The 12066-nt window shown below is 43.5% G+C and overlaps 3 protein-coding genes across 4 annotated transcripts; all 3 read left to right on the top strand.

Annotated features, from left to right (window-relative positions):
- On the top strand, nt 67-4418 carry LOC109707481 (maltose excess protein 1-like, chloroplastic). Of its 2 annotated transcripts, XM_020228762.1 has the most exons (9): nt 79-910; nt 995-1150; nt 1287-1577; nt 1680-1769; nt 2246-2347; nt 2436-2554; nt 3215-3277; nt 3366-3427; nt 3873-4418. In XM_020228762.1, the coding sequence occupies exons 1-9, from the start codon at nt 641-643 to the stop codon at nt 3953-3955; spliced, it is 1236 nt and encodes a 411-aa protein (XP_020084351.1). In that variant the 5' UTR covers nt 79-640; the 3' UTR covers nt 3956-4418. The 2 variants fall into 2 exon arrangements, with proteins under 2 accessions (XP_020084352.1, XP_020084351.1); XM_020228763.1 differs by lacking the exons at nt 3215-3277; nt 3366-3427 and having other exon boundaries at nt 67-910.
- On the top strand, nt 6490-8002 carry LOC109707882 (aspartic proteinase CDR1-like). Its single transcript, XM_020229407.1, has one exon. It carries the CDS (start codon nt 6490-6492, stop codon nt 7825-7827), a length of 1338 nt encoding a protein of 445 aa, XP_020084996.1. The 3' UTR covers nt 7828-8002.
- On the top strand, nt 9561-11842 carry LOC109707220 (trihelix transcription factor GT-3b-like). Its single transcript, XM_020228354.1, has 2 exons — nt 9561-10123; nt 10943-11842. The coding sequence occupies exons 1-2, from the start codon at nt 9890-9892 to the stop codon at nt 11528-11530; spliced, it is 822 nt and encodes a 273-aa protein (XP_020083943.1). The 5' UTR covers nt 9561-9889; the 3' UTR covers nt 11531-11842.

Raw genomic sequence — 12066 nt, 5'->3', positions numbered from 1 at the left:
ATTATCTTTACTTCTTTTATAAAAAAAAATATTTTAATATATTTATGTAATTTTGAAAAAAAATTTGGATATAAATTGTAAGAAATAAATGGTATAATGATAGAACCACAATGGAGAGGCGAGACTAAATTCCAAATGATCAGAGAGTAAAATATAGATTTTTAAAAATTAAAAAAAATAAAAAATAAAAAATAAATATTTGTAAGAAAGTTTTTTTTTAATTTAGCTTAAAATTTTATTTTTTTTTCAACTTCCGTCTACTAGCCCAAAAGCAACTTGGGGCTTAGATTGGCCTGCTCGCTAACTTTCCTTTTTGCGCTTACTGGTGAGTGCTGTCCATGATGCTGATGCTGATGCTGTGGCGGTGCTCACCTTCTTGGGCAATGGGCAATGGGCAATGGGCACCTATGGGCTATGGGGACCTGATCCGCTATTTGCGTCACGTGACTCTCGCGATCGTCTCCGTTCATTGATCCCACCCATGTGGCCATCTCCAGCTCCAGCTCCAATTCCAACTCCAGCCGCAACCCACCTCGGCACCTCGCTCGCTCACTCTCTTCCTTCTCCTTGGCCCACGCTCTCTCTGCCACTGTTGCTGCTCTCTTCACTCCCTCGTCACCTCCACCGCCGCCACCAGTAGATGGCGCTCACTGCGGTGGCGCCGCCGTTGTCCCTCTGCCTCCGCCAACCTCCGCCCTTCCTGCGCCCCGCCCCTCTCTCCTCCTCCGCTCCTCATCCTCCACCTCGGCTTCCTCTCCTTAAACCCCTCGCGTCCCTCCCCAAAGCCCTTAAACCCATAAACTCCTCCTCCCCCTTCCTTGGCCTCCGCCTCCGCCTCCGCCGCCGCCGCTCCCTCCTTTCCTACGCCGCCGCTTCTGATTCGGACTCTATCCCCTCCCCCACCGCCAAGGTATAAGCAGAGTCTCTCTCTCTGAGTCTCTCTCTCTCTGAGTCTCTCTCTCTCTCTCTCTCTCAATATCGGATTTTCTTGTAGGACGACGGCAAGTTCCATGAATGGGATTCCATGACCGCCAAATTCGCCGGCGCGGCCAATGTACCCTTCCTCCTCCTCCAGCTACCGCAGATCGTCCTCAACGCCCGCAACCTTCTCTCCGGCAATAAGACTGCCCTCTTTGCCGTCCCATGGCTCGTGGGTGCCCCTCCTCCTCCTCCTCGTCCTCGAAACTCCAACACCATTTCGCTATAGATTTATCCTCGTGCAATTTCTTTCAGCACCTCAGTTCCCCTTCTAAGTATGAAAATTTAAGAATTCAAAATCGCGGCAGGGAATGCTTACCGGGTTACTTGGCAACCTCTCTCTTCTCTCCTACTTTGCAAAGAAGAGGGAGACGGAGGCCGTCCTCATCCAAACCCTCGGGGTTATCTCGACCTACGTGGTAATCGCGCAGCTCTGGATGGCAGGGGCCATGCCGTCGCCACAGTTTGTAGCCACGTCTGCGGTTGTGGCCACGGGGCTGGTCTTGAACTTCCTCAACTACTTTGCTTGGCTAAACGATAGGGTTTGGCTGCTGTGGGAGGACTTCATCACAGTCGGCGGCCTCTCCGTGCTCCCTCAGGTGAGCTTTCCGAGGTTCCATTCCGTTAGTGTCGGATCCGTGAGCTTGATTCATTTGGTTTCTTCTTCTTCTTCTTGTTTTAAATCTGCAATGTCACTGCAGGTGATGTGGTCGACGTTTGTTCCCTTCATACCAAACAGCATCCTGCCTGGGATTATCTCAAGTGCCGTCGCGGTTGTGGCTGTTGTCATGGTGTGTCGTGTGATTCCTTTCTCGTGCGCGGGCTGCCATTTTAATGTTTGACCTCTCTGTTTCCATGCTCTGTGAAGTGTGGGAGTTTTAGGCTGTTTCATGCAATCATAAATATATGCTAAACAATATCGAGGATTCCACCAGGGCCCTTTTATTTTTCTATGAAATTCTGATCAATTAGCTAAAGAGTTATGCAAGAAAATTTGGTGCTCACTATTTCATGAGGGACGGAGACTGTAAACATATTACATATAGCTGTCTCAGACCGAAGCATTAATATGGACCATCACTTTAATAATTGTAAGCTTTAATATGATTCAGGTGAGGCACTTCAGTTATCAGAGTATGAAGTTGTCGCCTGTGTTTCACTTGAGCAAAGTTCTATTCTCGTAGTTATCTTTGTTTTATTGTCTTTTATCATGTTAGCTTTCTTGTGCGTGGATGCTTCTCAATTGAACACTCTCTAAGACGTGCAGGCTAGGATGGGAAAGCTTTCTGATGAAGGAACTAGGTTTGTTCGATCATTATCTGGGTGGACAGCAACACTTCTTTTCATGTGGATGCCTGTTGCACAAATGGTATGCTATCGATTTGAACTAATTTTTCTAGAATTAAAGGACCTAATCATTTCATTAGATCTTACAAATGACCTGTTCTGTTCTGCAGTGGACAAATTATCTCAATCCAAATAACATAAAAGGCTTGTCGGCTTTCACCATGTTGCTTGCAATGATCGGAAATGGTCTTATGATTCCACGGGCTTTATTTATTCGAGACCTGATGTGGTATTCTATTTTACTTATATGTTACCTTTGTATAGTACTTAGTCTGCAATGTTTATCTATGAGAGTTTAATTGCTAGCGTATTTTCTGGGTGGAAGAAGATGATCTGCTGATTTTGTGAGTAGGAATAGGAATAACCAACTTTATATCTTAGCATGCATTTTCATAAATCTGTTATCCAGTTTACGCCGTAAATCTATCGATTATCATAGTAGAATATGATTAACTGTTTAATCCTTTGTTTCTTTTGATTCAAAATTTCAGTACTGGTAGAAAATTTTTAAATTTCATGTATAGTTTAATCTAAAGTCGGAATGTAATGCTAAATGCTACTTTTAATAGCCCTAATTAATTTCTTAAATACGTGCCAACGGTAAACTTCTACCATGCTACAACTTTCATAAATTTAGTTATTGTGGTTATTGGACAAAGGATGAGCATTTTGATGAAGTTTCATAATTGTTCCATTGGACTCGATATTCCTTGCAAGAAAATCTTGGCCTTGACCTATTTCCATCTTCCCCTCCTCTCTCTCTCTTTGTTCTCCCTCCCAGTTATGTACACGACATCACCATCTATAAAAGTGCCATTTATGCTGCGTATTCCTTGTAAATGAAAGCAGTTGTTTTATGCAATTCAGTTGTGCTGGTTTACATTGGCAGGTTCACTGGCTCTGCTTGGGCATCCTTTCTTCATGGTTGGGGTAACTTGGCCTGCATGTACTGGTAAAATTATTTGGGCATGTCTTGAATGCTGTGGGTCATATGGTTTCTTTGAACTTCTACTTAACTTTTAACTTTTCTTTACCTCCAGCTTCAATAGTATTAGCAGGGAATTTTTCTTGGCAACAACAGTCGGCTTGCTTCTATGGCTAGGTTTTACTCTACTTTTAATTCATCTCCTTCAAATGATACATCTAGGCAATTACTACTGCAAATTTTGTAGGGTTCAGTTCAGCTTAGATTTGCAAGATTGAGTTACCATCTTTTGCTGTGTCCTAAAAAAGAGTTCTTTTGTTTTTGCCTTGATCTATAACACTGTTGAAACTTGAAACATCATTTGTGTTTTTTCATGAAGGACGTAAGGAGTCAAAAATTACCGCACGTTCATTGTGAAGTTGAAATTGCTGCTTCCCCTCAATTCTGTTGTTTGTAAATGTGCTTTTAAATTTCATAATGGAGTGCCGCATGACTAAGATAACATATTATGAGAGAGCTTCTGGTGTGACAATGAGACTGCTGCAAATTCCCTCTTTTATAACTTACCTTGCAAATTCTTGTTCTATGCAAGTACTTGATCTTTGTCTCATTTTTAAACTAGGAACAATACTTTGGAGAGATACTGTTGCTCATGGCAACAGTTCACCCTTGACTTCCTTGAAGGAGCTAGTTTTCGGACCGTGATGGGGTCTGCTGCTTAACTGCTTCCTGCATTGCCGTTGGCATCATTCCAGGTATCGTCAACCTTGATTGTTAGTTCCCCCTGAATCGAGAGTTCTGGTGCTATATCCGAGGCACTTAGTCTTTTTTGCGGCTGGCTTTTATGGCAAATCTGCAAGCGGCAACAACCACTGGCCAGCTCTTGCCTCTTGGAATGATCTCAACGTCCGTAACGGCATTATTAGTTAGCATTTTGGGGCGGTTAATTTTTCAGATGCATGTTTGACAATGAAATTTGTATATCAACCGGCCGGTAACTATAGTGCACTATAATAATTAGGAGCAAAGCCTGTGGATAATTATTTATTTATTTATTATTTATTTAGCGTGAGATTGCGGAGCGGCGAATGCTTCATAAAAATAATAGAAGGAAAATAAAACGCTAATGCAATCTCACAGCTGCCAGGGAAGGGCTGACAGTTTACTAGTTACAGCTCAATCCTCCACTTTTCTAAATGTTACTACACTCCATAATAGTTCTCGATTACTATAGGCGGGTACGTAGCTTCTTTTTTCTTTTTGGCTAAATTATAGAAAACTCTCCTGTAATAATCCGCTTTTTCACTTTTTTCTCCTGACATTTAAAAATCTATATTTTGCCCCCTTATAAAATGAAAAATGTTCACAGGGGGGTCACGGTGTGTAAAATGATCATTTTGCCCCTCGCCATTGTTGTCTTCTTCCTGAGCTTCCTCAGTCGTCCCTTCGATCCGCCGCTATTTCCACCTCAATCGGCCACGATTCCTCTCCAATTTCTTCTCCACTTGCTCCCCTTCTCCTCCTACACTGTCGTCGCCCATCGATTTCGGCGACAGTAGGGAGGATATTAAGATGGGTGTTGATGGAGAGGTAGGCAGGGACAACGAGGGCAAAGGCGAGGTGGCGGAGGAGGACGAAAGGGATGTGGGCGAGGGCGAAGCAGTGGAGGACGGTGAGGCGGCGAAGCGGCGAGCCGGAGGGAGCGAAGCATCAGAGAAGAGGCAGAGGGGTATTTTCGGTATAAAAAAATATTTTTTAACAGAATTCCTGACGGAATCCTAACGGTAGGGGTGAAGTGCACATTTTTCATTTTACAAGGGGGCAAAGTGTAGGTTTTTAAATGTCAGGAGGGAAAGTGAAAAAGCGGGTTATTACAGAGGGGTTTTCTGTAATTTAGCCTTTCTTTTTTTTCTTTTTTCCTTTTTTCTTTTTCCTTCTGTGCAATCAAGTTATTCAGTCAAGAGATCTCAGCTAAATTAGATAGTCTTCTCTACTTCGGCTACAACACTCCAATAGTCTCATCATATTCAATAACAAAAAGAAAAAGAAAAACTGTAATTTGAGGCGGTGGTTTAGACTAAACATTAAGAGTAACAGTGGATTAATTAAATTGTTATGTATGCTCTGAGAATCAAGTGGCATCTTAATCCTAAATAGGCAACAATCATTAGAGAACATACAGTAACATTCTTATATAATAATAAGAGGAGTGTATTAATCCTATAATATTATTCATTCTATGACCATTGAATGCTTAGGGCTTAGTAGGTGGTTAGTGTAATCGTGATGATCTAAAAGGTGGAATAATAGTTGATACTACTATATGTACTACTATAAATAGTTTCTTAACTGCATTTAAATATATATAGAACTAGGTTATTATATTATTAATAGCACAAGTCTTTAGCGCTACTAGATTTTTGATCCTTGGATTAAGAGATGCGTAGTTAGGATAATAGTAAGCCCCTAAGATTAAGTGGGTGGTTGGTTAAATAATATAATCTAGTGGATAAAATGATCAAAGAAGTAAATCTAACAGTAAAAAACTTGATAGCACGAGTGTTTGGTGCTATTGATAACATAATAGCCGAACTCTTTATATATATATATATATATATATACAAATTGTCAAAATCATAGTGTATATATTGTGCTTAGAGTAATTAATAAATGTTCCGGTGAAAAGATCTGGTTTTGAACTTTTCCTTGATTTGTTAAAGGATGATGATTATCTCTCCTCGTGGGGCAATAAATAGCCAGGGAATCTAAATTAAAACATGGCATGTAATTAATTAAGAAGAAGAGAATTCGATTTGTGTCTGATAAGGAATTAATCACGTCTTCTGTGATTTAATTTCCATATAAGGCGTTATTGGACGGGATTGGGGAAATCATGTCCTGATTCTGATTCCCGCGCTTTCCAAAAACAGCTATTAATTAAATTAAATTAAATTAAATTAATGCCCAATGATGAGCTTCCTTCCCCGATACATTCCTCGTATGTCCTCGTTCGCTGTCTAAACTTTTGTTACCTTTTTCTAATTAATTAATTAACTAACTAAATTCGTCCCCCGCCCCCACCTGCGCGTACGTTTGCGTCACCCTTGATCTCCCCCTTATAAATACTCCCCCTAGATCTCATGAGAGAGTTCATACGTGTGCGTCTCTTCGATCGTGTTCATTATTATTAATATTATTATTATTACTGGAAACCGAAAGTGCGTACACCCACCCCTCCCATGGCTGCCTCTCCTCTCTCTCTGGTCTCTGAATTGTCTCTCTTTGGCCTCCTCATTCTCTCTCCGGCATTGTTGTTCGGCCTCCCCAGCGCCGCCGGCGCCTCCTCTAAGGGCTTCACCGTGGAGCTCATCCACCGCGACTCCCCCAAGTCCCCTCTGTACAACCACTCGCAGACGCACTCGAACCGCCTCCGCGCCGCCGCTCGCCGCTCCCGCGCGCGCGCCGAGCTCCTCCACCGCACGCTGGCGCGGTCGGAGGGGAGGTCGCTCGAGTCGGAGCTGAAGCGCAGCACGGCGGAGTACCTGATGGCGATCAACGTGGGCACGCCGCCGAAGAGGATCCTGACCATCGCCGACACCGGCAGCGACCTCATCTGGTCCAACTGCGAGCCCTGCACCTCCTGCTTCCCCAGCGACGCCCCGCACTTCGACCCCTCCGCCTCCTCCACCTTCCGCTCCCTCTCCTGCGACTCCGACCCCTGCGCCGCCCTCCCCGGCACCGCCTGCGGCGACAACGACTCGTGCACGTACGTGGCCTCATACGGCGACGGCTCGCAGACCAGCGGCACCCTCGCGACCGAGACCTTCACCTTCCGCGCGGCGGCGGACGGCGGGAGCAGCGTGCGGGTCCCCAGCATCTCCTTCGGGTGCTCGGACGATTCGGAAGGCCTGTTTGATGGCCACTCGGGCGGCATCGTCGGGCTCGGCGGGGGCCCGCTCTCCCTCGTCTCGCAGCTGGGCTCCTCCATCGACGGCAGATTCTCCTACTGCCTCGTCTCCGCAGGGGCCAACCACTCCTCAAGCCAGCTCCGCTTCGGCGCCGACGCCGTCGTGTCCGGCAAGAACGCCGTGTCGACGCCGCTCGTGCCGGCCCTGTCGGGCACCTTCTACGTCGTGACCCTCGATGGCATATCCGTGGACGGCGTCGACCTGCCGATCGAGCAGGGGAACATCATCGTGGACTCCGGCACGACGCTGACCTTGCTCGCTCCGGCGGCGCTGAAGTCTCTGTCCCGCCAGCTGGAGAGCTCCATCAGCCTGCCGCGCGTGGACGACCCGCAGGGGACCTTCACTCTCTGCTTCGACGTCCACAAGGCGCCGCGGCACTTTGAGTTCCCAGATGTGACGTTCCATTTCGGGACGGCGCCCGTGAAGCTGCCCGCGGGGAACGCCTTTCTGCAGTTGGACGAGGGCACCGTCTGCCTCGCGATGATACCGGTCACCGGCAGCATCACATTCGCCATCTTTGGCAACATTGCCCAGCAGAACTTCCATATCGGGTATGATCTGGTCGAGAGGACCATCACGTTTGCTCCCACGGACTGCTCGCTGCTATGATGAGACTAGCTACGGGGGTCGACCGTACCTCTTTTGATTGGGATATCGATTAATTCTTTTTACTCGATCGTCTGGTTTTGGCGCTGCTACGTACGTACTACTGTTTAGTTTGCGTCGGTATAGTAGGTTGTTCGCGCATGCGTGGGTCTGGTTTAATTCTCTTCCATCCTCTCTCTCTCTCTCTCTCTCTCTCTCTCTCTCTCTCTCTCTCTCTCTCTATATATATATATATATATATGGCCGTTTTTCATGCCTTAAATTAGTTGCTCAGTTTTAAGTTGCTATACCATCGATGGTATAAATAACGTATGTCTTTGCTTTTTCGCTGTTGTAAGTATCTGGAGTTATTTCCTGCCCGATATAGGGTTGGATATATATAATCTCTAATTACATGTTGTCTGGAGTCTTCAGTAGCAGCTAGCTAGCGTTGTGCTGTTTGGCTTTTCTTCTCAAGCAGTTTATATATAAGGATAAATAAAAAATCGTGTTATTGTACTGAGTGAGAAGGCTTAAATACTTTAGATTGATTGAATCGTAATATGACTCTAAATTTAAATTTTTGTTAGAATATATAAACTTGACTGTTGTATAATTAAACAAAAATGCTACTCGTATAAGAGATTCCTTGGCCCCTCTCTACTGAGTTTCTAGGAATTTTTATTTCGCCTTTCATTTTTTGGAGAAATATTACCTTTCAATTAATTAGTGCGGCTCTTTTATAGTTTTATTGGTATGAATTTTTGTCAAGTGGTTCTGCACGTTATTAATATTTTGTCTTTATACCTTATTATTATATAATATTATTTTGATAATATAAAGATTTGTAATTGAATAGTGGGTGAAAGTGGTTAGGATTATTTTGAGTTTTAAGTAATTGGATGGAGAAATATAGGGTTGAGATGATGATGATAGGTGATGGTGGTAGGTGGTGGTAGGTGGAATAGTGTTTGATCCAAAGATTATTAGTAATCAAGGTTTTGAACAGCGGGTAAAATGTTTCTAATAATACATAGGTTTTCGGCTTTTGAATGAAGATTTATAGAGTTATAATAGTGGTACGCCTCGGGTTAGTAGGTGGTTGATGGAATAGCATGATCTAAATAGTGGAATTAGTCAAAATGATAGATTTAATGATAGAAATCTTGGTAGCACAAAGTGCTGGAAGTATCTTAGCCGAACTCTATATATATAAAATATAAAATATATATTAGGAGGCAAATGTAGCAGAGAAAACATAAGTTTCATTAAGTATTTTGTGTGTATCTGTATGTGAGAGATAGCGAGACTGAAACAGAAGTTTTCAAAATTAAAAAGTAATAAAAAGTAAAACGATTTAATTTGTGGTGGTTTAGTCCAGCTGCAATAAAAAGTAAATAGATTCAAAATGACGTAAATACATTTTGGCCCAAATAGAAGTTATCATCAAGAGTTAAAAGAAATTTAAAATTAAAATAATTATTATTTAAAAATAAGATAATATAATATAAACTGATCTGCCTTCGAGTTCATAAATTATTGTTAGGACCTAATGATCATATGATAGTAAAAATAAATAATAAAACATTTTCAATCATTAGTCCCAGTATATATTATCATTCAGACATTAATAAATTTTGATTAAAGAAAATCTCCAACGTCCAGCCATCTTAGGATATCCCCAAATTCAAACTCTGAAAACAGATGCCATAAAAGTATTTTTATTTATTTAATGAGTAAAGTGATAATATAGTACATTTTAGGGGTCGACGCGCAAATCTTCCGATTCATTTACCTGTGAGAACTAGAAGGGGGGTATGGCCGTTTGTCCGAAAACTCAGACAACTGGGAAGTGTGAACGAATGGAAAACGAAGAAGAGAAAGCAGAGGAAAAGGAAGAAAGAAAAACCTATCAACTCTGATTAATTACTGCGTACATCTCCTTCCTTTCCTCCCCCTCCCCCCAATTCATTCAATCCGACAAGAAAGAAAGAAAGAGAGAAGCTGCGGCAAGCTTCCTCCTCTTCTTCTTCCCCCCGAACTCGGCGAAGGCACGAGATTAGGGTTTCAAATCTGAATCGCGGAGATGATGCTCGGGGGAGGGGGAGGGAGGGGGAGGGAGGAGAGGGTGCCGCAGTGGGGCCCGCAGGAGACGAGGGAGCTGATCGGGATAAGGGGGGAGCTGGAGCGCCACTTCTCGGCGTCGAAGCGCAACAAGACGCTGTGGGAGGCGGTGGCCTCCCGCATGCGGGACAGGGGCTACCGCCGCACCCCCGACCAGTGCAAGTGCAAGTGGAAGAACCTCGTCAACCGCTACAAGGTTCCATGATCTACCACCACTACTACTCTTTTTGCGCCGCCCTTCGTCTATACTCTATACTATCCTATCCTATCCTAAATCTTATTAACCCGTAGTCGTTAATTAGCCAGTTAGTTGTGTGTGTTTTAGGGCTTTTAGGTTCTTTTCTTTTCTTTTCTTTTCCCCACCCTCTTACTTTCCTACTTTGTCTTGCTTCCTAATGATCTGTGACGGTCATCGCTGCCCCTGCTATTGTAGTTTAATTGATTTGTGCTCATTCAAATTATACACACCCGTCCCCCTGTTTCATATAATGCTCTCACAAGGTAGACTAAATTTCAAATAGGAAACAAGATTGGATGAAGGAAGGTTTGAACTGCGAATCCCACATACGATGTGACTAGTAGTTTATTTGCAAACACAAATGAAGAGCTGGATCAAATTGCCATAATGTTCCTCCGAATTCCTTTGTTACCTCTCAGGCAAAATTACTATTGCGATGGTTGGTGGATTCGTTAATTTCTCACATCGGCTGCTTGGCCTGTCGACATGTCACCCAGTTCAACCGGCCATTCCTCTAGGTGCAAAAACCTTGCCATTTCAAAATTCCATAGTTAACTGCTGCTTTGTTCAAAGTGAAATAAGTAAGATCTTGCAATAGGTCCTGAATCCTTGGCGCTTCATCTGAGTTAATTTCTCTCTGCATTTTTCTTACATCTCCGCTCAGATGATGATTTTATCGTATTCAAACCCTGAAATGACAATACATTACTGTTCAGAAAATATGTTGATCTTTTCATGGTGGAACATGCACCTTATTATTCCTTTCTCTCTCATTAGGGAAAGGAGACATCTGATCCAGAGAACGGCAGGCAATGCCCCTTCTTTGAAGAGCTCCATGCGGTCTTCACTGAGCGTGCCAGAAACATGCAGCGCCAGCTTCTCGAATCTGAACACCCTGGAGGTCCCTCTTCTACTCTGAAGAAGAAACCCAAGAGGTCTGGCGGCGACAGATCCTCCGATGAACTATCTGATGAAGACAATGATGAAGAGGAGGAAGAAGAAGGAGACAGTGGTGACGAACGCCCTGCAACAAGCAGAAAGAGAAAAGCTGAAAGGGATAAACCAAAAGGCGCGACTTCTTCTACAAGCAACAGCATCCATGATCTGCTGCAGGGCTTTCTGCAACAGCAGCAGAGGATGGACGTGCAGTGGCGGGAGATGATGGAACGGAGGGCTCACGAGCGGCTTTTGTTCGAGCAGGAGTGGCGGCAGTCCATGGAGAAACTGGAGAGAGAAAGACTGATGATGGAACAAGCATGGAGGGAGAGGGAGGAGCAGAGGAGGATTAGAGAGGAGATGCGGGCGGAGAAGAGGGACGCGCTCTTGACCACTCTGTTGAATAAACTCTTGCAAGATAATCTATAATGAAGAAATGAAATAAGAAATGAAGGTGCTGTTTCTATGCAGTACCCTTTTCTGGTTAGTTTGTATGGATCTCTCTATTTTCTCGTGTTACATTACATAGATACAGATTGATTTAATATAATTTATAGAGTTCATAAACTGTGTTATCCGGCCATTTATCCACATCTTTATTCATGAAACATGCTGAAAACCAAAACATCAGATCAATATGTATTTGCCAGATAAATGACATGTAAGGTATATACTGCTAAAACGACAGGTGCAGACACTTTGTGCAATCAGCTGAGGAAATAGATCTGTGGCGAATATTTATGTTTGTTGTTTTTCGGTACTTTAAAATTGTAATGTCTAATGTCTTGCCATCAGTATGTCGGCAGTGATGCATGAGGTCAGGCTGTTCATTAGGCTTCTGATAGGGTGCCCAGATTGGCACTAAAAGAAAAACTACGACCCAACACCAATAGGAAATACAAACCTGAAATTCAGCATTTAAAGCTTTAGAATAGTATCGGTATGGGTTCGTATGTGGAAAGTTA

The sequence above is a fragment of the Ananas comosus genome, linkage group 3, assembly GCF_001540865.1.
Source record: "Ananas comosus cultivar F153 linkage group 3, ASM154086v1, whole genome shotgun sequence".
NCBI lineage: Eukaryota > Viridiplantae > Streptophyta > Magnoliopsida > Poales > Bromeliaceae > Ananas > Ananas comosus.
This window is presented reverse-complemented; position numbering and strand designations above follow the sequence as displayed.

What these genes read in the sequence shown, in the direction of transcription:
- LOC109707220 (XM_020228354.1), top strand. Translation starts at nt 9,890, where the DNA reads ATGATGCTCGGGGGAGGGGGAGGGAGGGGGAGGGAGGAGAGGGTGCCG. An exon ending in ACCTCGTCAACCGCTACAAG is followed by an intron (nt 10,124 to 10,942) that starts GTTCCATGATCT and finishes CTCTCTCATTAG; the next exon opens with GGAAAGGAGACATCTGATCC.
- LOC109707481 (XM_020228762.1), top strand. Translation starts at nt 641, where the DNA reads ATGGCGCTCACTGCGGTGGCGCCGCCGTTGTCCCTCTGCCTCCGCCAA. An exon ending in GCCTCTCCGTGCTCCCTCAG is followed by an intron (nt 1,578 to 1,679) that starts GTGAGCTTTCCG and finishes ATGTCACTGCAG; the next exon opens with GTGATGTGGTCGACGTTTGT. An exon ending in CGGCTTGCTTCTATGGCTAG is followed by an intron (nt 3,428 to 3,872) that starts GTTTTACTCTAC and finishes TTTTTAAACTAG; the next exon opens with GAACAATACTTTGGAGAGAT.
- LOC109707882 (XM_020229407.1), top strand. Translation starts at nt 6,490, where the DNA reads ATGGCTGCCTCTCCTCTCTCTCTGGTCTCTGAATTGTCTCTCTTTGGC.